The sequence below is a fragment of the Triticum aestivum genome, chromosome 6D (genome assembly GCF_018294505.1).
Source record: "Triticum aestivum cultivar Chinese Spring chromosome 6D, IWGSC CS RefSeq v2.1, whole genome shotgun sequence".
Lineage (NCBI taxonomy): Eukaryota > Viridiplantae > Streptophyta > Magnoliopsida > Poales > Poaceae > Triticum > Triticum aestivum.
Genome location: NC_057811.1, coordinates 432,767,792 through 432,781,806, shown reverse-complemented (window position 1 = coordinate 432,781,806; position 14,015 = coordinate 432,767,792). Strand labels below are relative to the sequence as shown.

General features: G+C 46.6%; 1 protein-coding gene across 2 annotated transcripts; it reads left to right on the top strand.

Moving 5' to 3' along the window:
• Positions 1-1,353: 1,353 nt before the first annotated feature.
• On the top strand, positions 1,354-5,036 carry LOC123145620 (uncharacterized). 2 transcript variants are annotated; one of them, XM_044565084.1, is made up of 8 exons: positions 1,354-2,056; positions 2,924-3,007; positions 3,271-3,310; positions 3,406-3,467; positions 3,791-3,888; positions 4,093-4,160; positions 4,248-4,355; positions 4,462-5,036. In XM_044565084.1, the coding sequence occupies exons 1-8, from the start codon at positions 1,372-1,374 to the stop codon at positions 4,853-4,855; spliced, it is 1,539 nt and encodes a 512-aa protein (XP_044421019.1). In that variant the 5' UTR covers positions 1,354-1,371; the 3' UTR covers positions 4,856-5,036. The 2 variants fall into 2 exon arrangements, with proteins under 2 accessions (XP_044421019.1, XP_044421018.1); XM_044565083.1 differs by having other exon boundaries at positions 4,093-4,355.
• Positions 5,037-14,015: the final 8,979 nt, after the last annotated feature.

Sequence of the window (14,015 nt, the reverse complement as noted above, 5' to 3'; positions counted from 1 at the left end):
TATTAATACTAAAGAAGGAGGGGATGGCGGGGTCTGGAAAGAGGGTTGATGGATGGCAGATGGGCGATTTTATTGGCACCGAAGAAGAGGGGGGGGGGGGGTCAGCCATTAACTAGTTCTAAGTGTCTTTGTTTCAAAACAGCCATAATAACAAATAAAATATTTCAATATGCACCGTATAGACTGAATGAGTGAACGAGCACACCAAAACGTATATTCAGAAAAAAAGTTAGAAAATCTTATACTTGTGAATCAAAGGAGTATCTAAACTTTTGCTCCCTCCCCTCACAAATATTTAGATATTTTAATATGAACTACTAGTACATACATACCGGAGTAGGTGAAGACACTAAAATTCGTCTATATACATCCGAATCAGAGAGTACTTTGTAACAGTGAACGGAGATGCATATTTTGCTGCCTAAAATTGTAAAGAAAAGCATTTACCACACTGAGCTTATAGTACTCCCTCTGTTCCTTGGTATAAGGTGTATAGATTTTTGAGAAAAAAATGCGAAATATAAGGTTTATTGCGTTGCACCACTCGTTTGGATATTTTTTAAGGGATTTGATTACATTTCCTTATATAGGGCAAGCTCCTCTATTTTCTCATGTCAATTAGTCAGGTGCAATCTCTTTCAAAATTTGTGAAATTTTCTTTCCACATGTGTTCTTTAATTTCCGTACCAAAAACTATACAACGGAGGGAGTAGAAAAGAGAGAGAGAGAAAGGCAATCCAATTCCCCGCGGCCGTGCCCTAGCTCGCCGCGCCGCCCTCGACCACTAGAGAGATCCATGGCGTGGATCACCACCGCTTCCTTCAACCCCTCCTCCCTGACCGGGCCATACATCGCCGGCGGCGCCGCCGCCTCCCCACGCTCCTCCGCCTATCCCGACTGGGTCCTACTCCGCAAGACGGCGCGCATCTGGGCGTTCCGGAACGCGACCACCGCCGAGGGCCACACGGCCGAGGGCCGAGCCGTCGAGGTGTCCTTCTGGCTCGTCGACCCGCCGGGCGTCTCCTACTTCTCCGTCCACTGCCCCGGCCTCCAAGAGGACGACTTCTCCGGCGAGCCCCAGGTCGTCTGCGCCGAGGCCGCCTTCGTCCTCTTCCGCGTCAGATTCAGCTTCCCCAGCGAGAGGCGGATCTCCACCCATCACTTCGTCTACACGGCCCGCGGCGCCGCGGGGGCGCCCTCACTGCAACTCCTCCCGGAGCCCCCCGGCGTCGAGGCCGTCAAATCCCACCAGCTTGGCCTCTTGCCGCGCGGCGGCGAGCGCTACGCCGTCGCCTTCCTCGATCGCAATTGGACTGCCCGAGGTGACGCCTGGCAGTGGCAGTTCGATGCCTACGTCTTCTCGTCAGAGACATGTTCCTGGAGCAAGAAGGAGGCCACGCCGCATTGTTGCGTCCCTATGCGACCTCCAAGCAGATCGCGGTCGGAGCAAGCGCGCTGGGCTGGGTTGATATCTCACGCGGCATTACTCCCCTCTGCGACCTGTTCGACGAGTGTCCTGTCGTAAAATACATCCCCTTCCCGGCGCCAGGGGTTTGCATCACACCCTACTACCGTCTCACTCGTCACTCGGCGCAATGCTTCCACGATGTCGCCTGCTATGACGGTCTGATCAAATTCGTCGAGATAGGCTTCGATGAACCTGACTGCATGATAAAGGGTAAAGGCCGGAGAGCCACCACATGGATCAGAAACATCTGTTGGGGAAGTTGGCGTAAGCACACCAGAGTTGATGTCGCTAACATCTCGGTTGATCCAAGATATTCTGCTCTGTTGCCTGAGCTGTGGAACCATGAGACCCATAAGCTAGAGCTGAAGAAACTGGTTTTCTTACTACCCACCCTGAGCGTGCGCAACGATGATCTTCTTCACATCATGGCCAAGGTGGGTGGGGAACATGACAAGGCCTGGGTCATCGCCGTTGACATGAAAAGTGCGGTTGTGGAGGGACTAGCCCCGGTTTCGACCGGACGGTACTGCCCCAGTACAATGTTCTCCCCATGTGCCTTCCCCAGTTACCTCAACAACATGACCCAAGGTCTGATTATTCTGCCTTCTTTCTCCTCATACCTCATGTCATGTGATTTGCTTACCATTATATCTTTTGAACTCTTGGTTGGTTAAGTCTTTACTTAGGACAACTATGTTTTAGTTTTGACATTATTGGCATTAGACTGTTTGTGTTCATTACAATTTAGCTGTTCATCAAACTTGAAAATCAACAGCCAGTTCAGTAACCTTCATGAGTTAATGTTTCATGTTGTGGTTAGTTACCAGTATGCAAGGTGAAACAGCTGCTGATACTGTCAATGCAGAGAGTCAAGATGACTCAGGATCTTTGTGAGATGATTGGTACATTACTTCTTTTATTGGCATGGTGCTTATGCGATGTGAGGTGGTGATGAGCCAACTCGTTCTGTTCCTCAAATCAACCAGGGAGAATTTGCATTTTACTCTGAATTGCATATTTCAGAGACTGTCAGTTTGGTTCTTTTTTGGCAATTATTAGGAAACAAGCTGGAATATAACCATTCATGGTAGAGACTGTCTGTTTGGCATAGAGTCAAGATGACTCATGATTTCTGTGGAATGATTAATTTGATAAATCCACTCCTCGAAATACTAGTTCTTTATGGGATTGATTTGGTTGTAATATACCACATCTTCAGGTGCAGATATGCATGCTTAGAGTTTTGATTCATGGCAGAGACTGTCCTCATGATTTCTGTGGAATGATTGGTACATGACTTCAATAATTAGTGTCATGCTTATGGGGTTCGAAGCCGTGATGTGCCAACTTGTTCCGTTTCTCTAATCAAACGGGGAGAACACATTTTAGTTTGCATTTTTCTCCCAGTTGCATTCGTTGGCAGACTGTCACTGTCAGTTTTTTTTTTCCAATTAGGAAACAAGTCTGAAGAACCACTCGTTGGATGTGATGGAGGAATCTTGGAAGAAGAGGAAATTCAAGCCGAGCACAGGATAAGAGGCAAGTCGCATTTCTTGTTCATGTTGATCTGCGTTTATGTTCCGTATTTACTTCGTTATCTATGTTATGCACTGTTTTTTTTGTACCATTTATTTTAAATGATATGCTATCTCGTGCCTACCACGGCATATTATGTAAAAAATATCCAGAGAACAAGCACTTTGAGATTCCCCCCTCTCATAAAAAAATGCCCCCTTGAGAAGTTGTATCATCTCTTTCCCCATCTTTTGTATATAACTCTTCCTTTGTCGAATAAATTGCAGGGCCTGAGATGGGCAACCCAGTGGACAAATACTTTAAGAGGTAACTCATGCATTGCTATTTTTACCTGTATTTGAATTTTCATTTGCATGACATCGTGTTGATTTCTGCTGCTGCTGTTGGCTGCTTATTGCCAGGATGAGTGCTTCACAGTGTGCTCTGCAAGTGCTGTTGACTCAACGCTGGTTCAGGGAACTTGGTAATTGATAAGTCCACTCCTTGAAATACTACTTTTTTATGGGATTGATTTGGTTGTAATATACCACATCTTCAGGTGCAGATGTTCATGCTTAGAGTTTTGATTCCGAATTAATCTCCTTACTACCTCTGCAAATGTCTTCTCAGTTTAATCTGCAGCATTACTGTAAATTCTTGTTCAAGTCAATAATACTATTGTTGGAATTTTGTTAAGCAAGCATATCTGCTAAATTGTTACAGAACAATTGTTTGCTTCTGCGTATATTGTGAATTGACTGTGATGACCAGAATATTCACATGTATTTGGTGTTTGGTCCTTTGCAGATGAATGGTTGGATTCTCAGGGGTCAGCTTGTGATGCATGCTGCAAATCACTACCTTACTGGTGTCCAGCATCAGCTCTGTGTTTCGATATTAAGGCAGTAAGTTCTGTTTTGGTGACTTGCAGGCTTAATTAGTCCAGGTTTTCATGTTCTGAGTTCAAACTGTGCACACATATTTTCTTCCAGAGCTTCAAATTCTTTTTCGAAGTCTCTTGAAACTATGACACAGCCGTCGCTAGTGTATTTGTATTCCAGATTATGAACTGTGTAGTTACCTAAATCCTTTAAAAAAACTTGGTCCAGGTGGTAAACTATGCTTCCTATAATGGTGAAGGAGAAGGTGCTTCCATGGCTGTAGATTCCTGCTTACGGTATGTATGTATGTGTGTATATATACGAGGAAACTTTATGAACTGCACTTTGTTTGTGGGACTATTTAACGCCTCTTGCTTCCCTAGAGCTTTGGACGATTTCTATAAACTACTGAAGGAGTCACCTCTGAGTGATCCATCAACAACTGAAGCCATGAAGCGTCAAATCAGGGTTGCCCTTGGAGCTCTAGACAGGTACTAGCACTCGAAACAGAAAATAAATAAATAAATCCGTCTACTTCAAAATCAGAAGAACCATGTACTGACCTTTTTCTTTTTCGCACTTTTTCCATCTTTTCAGCATCTTGGAATTTGTACCACTAAACCGTATGCCCAGGAGCATACAAAAGGCGCTTGTAGATGTTTGCCTGGAAGAAAAAGAAAAAACACTAGTATGTGAACACTTGGAGAAGCCAGGCCATACAGAGGATGAATCTGACGAATGGCAGCAATGGGGATCAGACTCGGGGGACGAATCGGATGAATGGCAGCAAGGGTCATCCGACTCGGAGGATGAATCTGATGAATGGCAGCAAGTAGGACCCGACTCGGATGACTCTGTAGAGACTCGCGGGGAGAAGCAGGCACAGGTTCTGGGTCGCCGGTCGGGGCACTCGTATTGGCTGTATTTTGTTGGCTGTGTGTTGGTAGCGGTCGCCGCAAGAGCGTTGAGTCACCTCACTTTAATGTCATAGAGCCAGTATCTTGTTATTCTCTCTCTGCCGGAAGAGTAATTATGCCAATCAAAAAAGAAAGGGAAAGAAAAGAGAGAGCATATTCTAGCTAGGAGCTCCTGTGCCGTGCATGTAAAAAGGTAGTGTTGTGGAAACTAGTGTTCAATGAAGGTTTATATAGGTGGTGGTTAATGTATCAGCCTGATCCCTGGTGCCAGCTTTTGTTCATGTTCTTTTTCCTGAATCCGATAGATTTGCTCTTGAACCTGAAGGACATCTGCGGCTATATGTTGCATCTGCTTCTGGGCTCTCACAGGTTCAGATGGCACTGACAAGGTGTTGTGATCACTTTAAGCTGTTGAGCAAGTTAAGGGAAAAGAAAAAACAATGGTTGGGAGTAGTATTTTCTTAACCAAGTCGGAACCTCACCTGAGGCGCTGTCGAGGAGGATGGCGAAGCACTTGAAAGCAAGCTGAAGATCCCGGTTTAAGGTTTGGTGAGCCCAAGAGGAGGAAGAAGGCCTTGCCCACGCCCGACGTTCCGGTCCGATCATCCGATTCGACGCCAGGAAAATCAAGGTCAAAGGTGTGCGGAGAGCTCAACGAGCGACTGTCGACCTTACCAAGTAGCCCCAATGCTGCTGCCGCGACAAGCGCAGCGCGCGCGCGCGCAGTGCTCCGTGGGGCATACGGCGGCGTCTGGGTCGGGGACGTACGGCGGCCTCTCTGCTCTCGCACGTCCGCCCATGTGCTGCTGCGCTGAGACTCTTGTCAACCGGTCTGGCTGAGAGCAACTACCTGAATCCCCGAGGCAACACCCCGAGCCCGAGGTCTGTGATACTGCAGCCCGCACAAGACCCCGGCCGAGGCAACTACTTTCAGATCTCAGAGTTCCATCCATCGCTGCACAACCTGAATAATGTGTAAAGCTAACTGTCTGAATCTGCACTACCAAAACGGTTGCAGACAAGGGCTGGATGGGACTTCCCCCCGGAGAGCAAGGACTGACTGCAGTTGGTTGGTTGAATCCAGGGTTCACCCTGTCTGCTGATGCTGCTTCTTGGACTTGGAGGGCAGTGAGTTGCAGCATACAGAGACTCGCAGCTCTGTACCACTTCTTCCACTCCGTCTTCTGCTTATGGTTGCAACTCGTAAAAGCTTCTACCGAGTTTCTAAGAGTGAACTGAAAACTAAACACTGCTTCACCCAGGCCAGAAGCTTAAGCTTGAGTTGACATGGAACCCTTCTTGGTTGGTTGCGTTCATGTCAGAGATGTCTCGGCCAGTGCTGACGAGTAAAGTACAGGACAGGGTGGGAAAAGTCGGGAATGCGATTCCCACCCTGTCATGTACTGCATTTCACTTTTTTTTGCGAGATTTTTTTTTGAGCGGTGCGAGATTTCTTTCTTTCTTTCTCTCCTACAGCTTTTCCACGTTCTTCACTAGCCAATTTCGATTAGTTTTTTTTTGTGAGGTCAATTTCGATTAGTTAACTGGCAGCAAAATCGAACCTAAAGCGCTGTTTGTCTGGCATCAAATATTTTAAGGAAAAATATTAAAATCAACCGACTGATTTATCACGAGCGTAAACCGCGTTGTGCGCTCGACACGTGCCCCTGGGGCCATCCACTGCTTTCCCCTTCCAGCGACCTTATCTATTCACGTGCGTCTCCTTCCACCTCTGTTCGTTCCTGCGCGAGAGAGGATTTCCCATGGCAACGCCGCCACCTCCGTGACGCTGCTGCGGAGCGACAGCGTGCGCCACCAGCTGCATCGCCACTACAATCGAAGGCGGATGAAGCCCCGCACATAACCGCCATAGTGCTGCACTGCAACCCCTCGGTGGCGACGCTCGATGCACTGCTGCGACGCAGGCGGGAGGGCGGCCGCTGTTGAAATATGAGATGGGCCTAGAGCCCATATGGCAATTTCAGATTTAATTTCTAAGGGTCCAGTAGGTGGCATGACAAGGTGGTGGGAAGTTTAGTCCCACCCCGGAAATGGAAGGAGAGTTGGAGTGGTTTATAAGGGATTCTCTCCCTCATGCTATTGGAGCTTGAGAAGAAAAGAAGCCCTCGCGCACTCCTCCTCCTCCACCAGCTGCCTATTTATTCATCAATCCAAAAACCTAATCTGTGTAGGAGTTTTTCAAATTCTGGTTTTGCTGCTGCACTGAAACCGTCCCCATTTACGGGGACGTACTTTAAGTGTTGGCAGACTAAAACCACCTTATGGCTCACGGCCATGAACGTGTTCTGGGTCGCCGGTGTGACTCTCACAGGAACGATCGCTCCTGAACAGGAGAAGGCGTTCAAGGAGGCCACTGTCGTGTTCCTCGGGGCAGTTCTGAGTGTGATTGGAGATAAGCTGGTTGACGCATATTTGCATGTGCGGTCTGCCAAAGACTTGTGGGAGGCGCTCGAATCTAAGTTCGGGGCGGCCGATGCAGGGAGCGAGATGTATATTATAGAGCAGTTCCACGATTACAAGATGGTTGAAAACCGTCCTGTGTTGGAGCAGGCTCATGAGATAATATGCATTGTTAAGGAGCTTGAGCTTCTTAAGTGCGAGTTACCGGGCAAGTTTGTCGCGGGCTGCATGATCGCCAAGCTCCCCAATTCCTGGAGGAACTTTGCCACCACTCTGAAACATCAGAGGTGTGAATTCTCTGTGGAGGATGTCATTGGCCATCTGAGTGTTGAGCAGAATTCAAGGGCAAAGGACTCGCACGGAAAAGGGGTCGAAGGAACTTCTGTGGCCAATATGGTGCATCAAAAGAACTCCAATTCCCACAAGCCCAAGGGAAAGAACGGTGTCCAACGGAGTGCCGACTTTAAGAAGAAGGGTAAGAAGACCTTCAAGAAGAACAAGAAGGATGAGGGCTGCTTTACTTGTGGTTCGGTTGAACATTGGGCCAACAAGTGCCCAAACAAGTACAAGAAGCCAGGGTAGGACTCCAAGTCTGTCAATATGATTGTGAGCAACAATGAGAGTGGTGCATCTGGGTACGGTAATTTATTTGCTGTATTTTTAGTTTGGCCTTCCACCGATTGGTGGGTCGACACAGGTGCAGGTGTTCATGTGTGTGCTGACATTTCATTGTTTTCTTCTTACCAGGCCACAGGTCACGGGTCCGTACTGATGGGGAATGGCGCGAGTGCTTCTGTTCTTGGTGTTGGCACGGTCGATTTGAAGTTTACTTCGGGAAGGATCGTGCAGCTGAAGAACGTGCAGCATGTCCCCGCCATCAAGAAGAACCTCGTTAGTGGCTCCCTTCTATGTAGAGAAGGGTTTAAGTTGGTATTCGAGTCTAATAAATTAGTTGTTACGAAATATGGACTATTTGTTGGAAAGGGTTATGAATGCGGAGGCATGTTCCGCCTTTCTCTTGCAGATCTATGTAATAAAGTCGTGAACAATATTCATTTGAGTGTTAATGAATCTGAAGTCTGGCATTCACGTCTTTGTCACATTAGTTTCGGCGTTATGACGCGGCTAGCAAAATCGAATTTAATCCCGAGTTTCACTTTAGCCAAAGGTTCTAAGTGCCATTCGTGTGTGCAATCTAAGCAACCTCGCAAGCCTCACAAGGCAACAGAGGAGAGACACTTGGCGCCACTGGAACTCATACATTCTGATCTTTGTGAGATGAATGGTGTGTTGACTAAAGGTGGAAAGAAATATTTCATGACTTTGATAGATGATTTCACTAGATATTGCTATGTGTATCTGTTAAATACTAAAGATGAGGCTCTACACTACTTCAAAATCTATAAGGCAGAAGTTGAGAATCAACTTGAAAATAAAATTAAACGAGTCCGGTCAGATCGTGGTGGAGAGTACTTCTCGAAAGAGTTTGATGCCTTTTGTGCGAAACACGGCATTATTCACGAGAGGACGCCTCCCTACTCACCCAGTCAAACGGGGTTGCCGAGCGGAAAAAACCGTACTCTAACTGATTTGGTTAACGCCATGTTAGATACATCAGATTTATCCAAGGCGTGGTGGGGGGAGGCTATAATGACATCATGTCATGTCCTGAATAAAGTTCCGACAAAGGATAACGAGATCACTCCTTATGAGAAGTGGACCAAGAGAAGGACAACACTCTCGTACTTACGTACTTGGGGCTGCTTGGCGAAAGTTAATGTGTCGATCCCCAAAAAGCGTAAGCTTGGACCAAAGACCGTGGACTGTGTTAATTTGGGCTACGCTATGAATAGTGTTGGATTTCTAGTAGTGAAATCTGAGGTACATGACATGAAGGTCGGTACAATTATGGAGTCTAAGGATGCTACATTCTTTGAGGACATTTTCCCCATGAGAGATGTACAAATCACTTCTAGACAGGAATCTGAGGAGACTCCTGAACCTGCCATTCCGATGGAATATTATAAACAAACACATGATGAAAATCCTGAGGAGGATAATGAGGAAACCCTTGGTAGGGGCAAGAGACAAAGGACTGTAAAGACCTTTGGTGATTATTTCTTCATATACCTCGTGGAGGATAATCCCACTTCTATTTCAGAAGCGTATGCATCTCCAGAAGCTGACTACTGGAAGGATGCGGTCCGTAGCGAGATGGATTCCATCATGGCTAACGGGACTTGGGAGCTTACTGAACGTCCTTATGGTTGCAAACCATTGGGATGCAAGTGGGTGTTCAAGAAGAAGCTTAGGCCCGATGGTACGATAGAAAAGTACAAGGCTAGGCTTGTGGCCAAGGGCTACGCCTAGAAAGAAGAAGAAGATTTCTTCGACATTTATTCACCTGTGGCCAGACTGACCACCATTCGAGTATTACTCTCGTTGGCGGCCTCACATGGTCTTCTCATTCATCACATGGATGTTAAGACGGCTTTCCTGAACGGAGAGCTAAAGGAGGAAATCTATATGCAACAGCCCGATGGCTTTGTGATAGATGGTCAGGAAGGAAAGGTGTGTAAGTTGGTGAAATCTTTGTACGGCCCGAGACAAGCGCCTAAGCAATGGCATGACAAGTTTAATGAAACGTTGACATCTGTTGGCTTTGTTGTTAACGAGGCCGACAAATGTGTATACTATCGCTATGGTGGGGGCGAAGGAGTTATACTGTGTTTGTATGTTGATGACATACTGATATTTGGGACTAATCTCAAGTTGATCAAGGAGGTTAAGACTTTCCTATCTCAGAACTTTGAGATGAAGGACCTTGGAGTGGCTGATGTTATCTTGAACATCAAGCTATTGAGAGATGACGAGGGTGGGGATACACTTCTGCAATCCCTGTTGGAAATATGCCCTAGAGGCAATAATAAAATGGTTATTATTGTATTTCCTTGTTCATGATAATTGTCTGTTGTTCATGCTATAATTGTATTAACTGGAAACCGTAATACATGTGTGAATACATAGACCACAACATGTCCCTAGTAAGCCTCTAGTTGACTAGCTCGTTGATCAATAGATGGTTATGGTTTCCTGACCATGGACATTGGATGTCATTGATAACGGGATCACATCATTAGGAGAATGATGTGATGGACAAGACCCAATCCTAAGCATAGCACAAGATCGTGTAGTTCGTTTGCTAGAGCTTTTCTAATGTCAAGTATCATTTCCTTAGACCATGAGATTGTGCAACTCCCGGATACCGTAGGAATGCTTTGGGTGTACCAAACGTCACAACGTAACTGGGTGGCTATAAAGGTGCACTACAGGTATCTCCGAAAGTGTCTGTTGGGTTGGCACGAATCGAGACTGGGATTTGTCACTCCGTATGACGGAGAGGTATCTCTGGGCCCACTCGGTAATGCATCATCATAATGAGCTCAATGTGACTAAGGAGTTAGCCACGGGATCATGCGTTACGGTACGAGTAAAGTGACTTGCCGGTAACGAGATTGAACAAGGTATTGGGATACCGACGATCGAATCTCGGGCAAGTAACGTACCGATTGACAAAGGGAATTGTATACGGGATTGATTGAATCCTCGACATCGTGGTTCATCCGATGAGATCATCGTGGAACATGTGGGAGCCAACATGGGTATCCAGATCCCGCTGTTGGTTATTGACCGGAGAGTCGTCTCGGTCATGTCTGCATGTCTCCCGAACCCGTAGGGTCTACACACTTAAGGTTCGGTGACGCTAGAGTTGTAGAGATATTAGTATGCGGTTAACCGAAAGTTGTTCGGAGTCCCGGATGAGATCCCGGACGTCACGAGGAGTTCCGGAATGGTCCGGAGGTAAAGATTTATATATGGGAAGTCCTATTTTGGCCACCGGAAAATGTTCGGGATTTTTCGGTATTGTACCGGGAAGGTTCTAGAAGGTTCCGAAGTGGGGCCCACCTGCATGGGGGGACCCACATGAACGTGGGTAGTGGGGGCAAGGCCCCACACCCCTGGTCAAGGCGCACCAAGATCCCACCTTAGAAGGAATAAGATCATATCCCGAAGGGATAAGATCAAGATCCCTAAAAAAGGGGGATAACAATCGGTGGGGAAGGGAAATGATGGGATTTCTTTCCCCCACCTTTGCCAACGCCCCAATGGACTTGGAGGGCAAGAAACCAGCCCCCTCCACCCCTATATATAGTGGGGAGGCGCATGGGAGCAGCACCCCAAGCCCTGGCGCCTCCCTCCCTCCCGTGACACCTCTTCCTCCCCGCTTGCGCTTGGCGAAGCCCTGCCGGGATCCCGCTACTTCCACCACCACGCCGTCGTGCTGCTGGATCTCCATCAACTTCTCCTCCCCCTTGCTGGATCAAGAAGGAGGAGACGTCCCCGCTCCGTACGTGTGTTGAACGCGGAGGTGCCGTCCGTTCGGCGCTAGGATCATCAGTGATTTGGATCACGACGAGTACGACTCCATCAACCCCGTTCTCTTGAACGCTTCCGCTCGCGATCTACAAGGGTATGTAGATGCACTCCTCCCCTCTCGTTGCTAGCATCTCCTAGATTGATCTTGGTGACACGTAGGAAAATTTTGAATTTCTGCTACGTTCCCCAACAGTGGCATCATGAGCCAGGTTTATGCGTAGATTCTATGCACGAGTAGAACACAAAATAGTTGTGGGCGATGATTTGTTCAATTTGCTTGCCGTTACTAGTCTTATCTTGATTCGGCGGCATTGTGGGATGAAGCGGCCCGGACCGACCTTACACGTACTCTTACGTGAGACAGGTTCCACCGACTGACATGCACTTGATGCATAAGGTGGCTAGCGGGTGTCTGTCTCTCCCACTTTAGTCGGATCGGATTCGATGAAAAGGGTCCTTATGAAGGGTAAATAGCAATTGGCATATCACCGTTGTGGCTTTTGCGTAGGTAAGAAACGTTCTTGCTAGAAACCCATAGCAGCCACGTAAAACATGCAACAACAATTAGAGGACGTCTAACTTGTTTTTGCAGGGTATGCTATGTGATGTGATATGGCCAAAAGGATGTGATGAATGATATATGTGATGTATGAGATTGATCATGTTCTTGTAATAGGAATCACGACTTGCATGTCGATGAGTATGACAACCGGCAGGAGCCATAGGAGTTGTCTTAATTTATTGTATGACCTGCGTGTCAATGAAAAACGCCATGTAATTACTTTACTTTATTGCTAACCGTTAGCCATAGTAGTAGAAGTAATAGTTGGCGAGACAACTTCATGAAGACACGATGATGGAGATCATGATGATGGAGATCATGGTGTCATGCCGGTGACGAAGGTGATCATGCCGCGCCTCGAAGATGGAGATCAAAAGGCGCAAGATGATATTGGCCATATCATGTCACTTTATGATTTGCATGTGATGTTTGTCATGTTTACATCTTATTTGCTTAGAACGACGGTAGCATAAATAAGATGATCCCTCACTAAAATTTCAAGAGATGTGTTCCCCCTAACTGTGCACCGTTGCGAAGGTTCGTTGTTTCGAAGCACCACGTGATGATCGGGTGTGATAGATTCTAACGTTCGCATACAACGGGTGTTGACGAGCCTAGCATGTACAGACATGGCCTCGGAACACAAGCAAAACACTTAGGTTGACTTGACGAGCCTAGCATGTACAGACATGGCCTCGGAACACAAGAGACCGAAAGGTCGAACATGAGTCGTATAGTAGATACGATCAACATGGAGATGTTCACCGATGATGACTAGTCCGTCTCACGTGATGATCGGACACGGCCTAGTCGATTCGGATCATGTATCACTTAGATGACTAGAGGGATGTCTATCTAAGTGGGAGTTCATTAAATAATCAGATGAACTTAATTATCATGAACATAGTCAAAAGGTCTTTGCAAATAATGTCGTAGCTTACGCTTTAGTTCTACTAAGATATGTTCCTAGAGAAAATTTAGTTGAAAGTTGATAGTAGCAATTATGCGGACTGGGTCCGTAAACTGAGGATTGTCCTCATTGCTGCACAGAAGGCTTATGTCCTTAATGCACCGCTCGGTGTGCTGAACCTCGAGCGTCGTCTGTAGATGTTACGAAACATCTGACATACACGTTTTGATGACTACGTGATAGTTCAGTGTGTGATGCTAACGGTTTAAAATTGTGGCACCAAAGACGGTTTTGAAACGTCGCAGAACATATGAGATGTTCCAAAGACTGAAATTGGGATTTCAGACTAATGCCCACGTCAAGAGGTATGAGACCTCTGACAAGTTTCTTAAGCCTGCAAACTAAGGGAGAAAAGCTCAATCGTTGAGCATGTGCTCAGATTGTCTGAGTACTACAATCACTTGAATCGAGTGGGAGTTAATCTTCCAGATGAGATAGTGATGGTTCTCCATAGTCACTGCCACCAAGCTATTAGAGCTTCGTGATGAACTATAACATATCAGGGATAGACATGATGATCCTTGAGCAACTCGCGATGTTTGACACCGCGAAAGTAGAAATCAAGAAGGAGCATCAATTGTTGATGGTTAGTAAAACCACTAGTTTCTAGAAGGGCAAGGGCAAGAAGGGATACTTCATGAAACGGCAAATCAGTTGCTGCTCTAGTGAAGAAACCCAAGGTTGAACCCAAACCCGAGACTAAGTGCTTCTGAAATGAGGGGAACGGTCACTGAAGCAGAACTACCCTAGATACTTCGTAGATGAGAAGGCTGGCAAGGTCGACAGAAGTATATTGGATATACATTATATTAATGTGTACTTTACTAGTACTCCTAGTAGCACC

Coding starts and splice junctions, on each gene's coding strand:
- LOC123145620 (XM_044565083.1), top strand. CDS start 1,372: ATGTTCCTGGAGCAAGAAGGAGGCCACGCCGCATTGTTGCGTCCCTAT. Junction 2,057..2,923: donor CCTCAACAACATGACCCAAG/GTCTGATTATTC, acceptor TTTTCCAATTAG/GAAACAAGTCTGAAGAACCA. Junction 3,889..4,092: donor TGTGTTTCGATATTAAGGCA/GTAAGTTCTGTT, acceptor AACTTGGTCCAG/GTGGTAAACTATGCTTCCTA.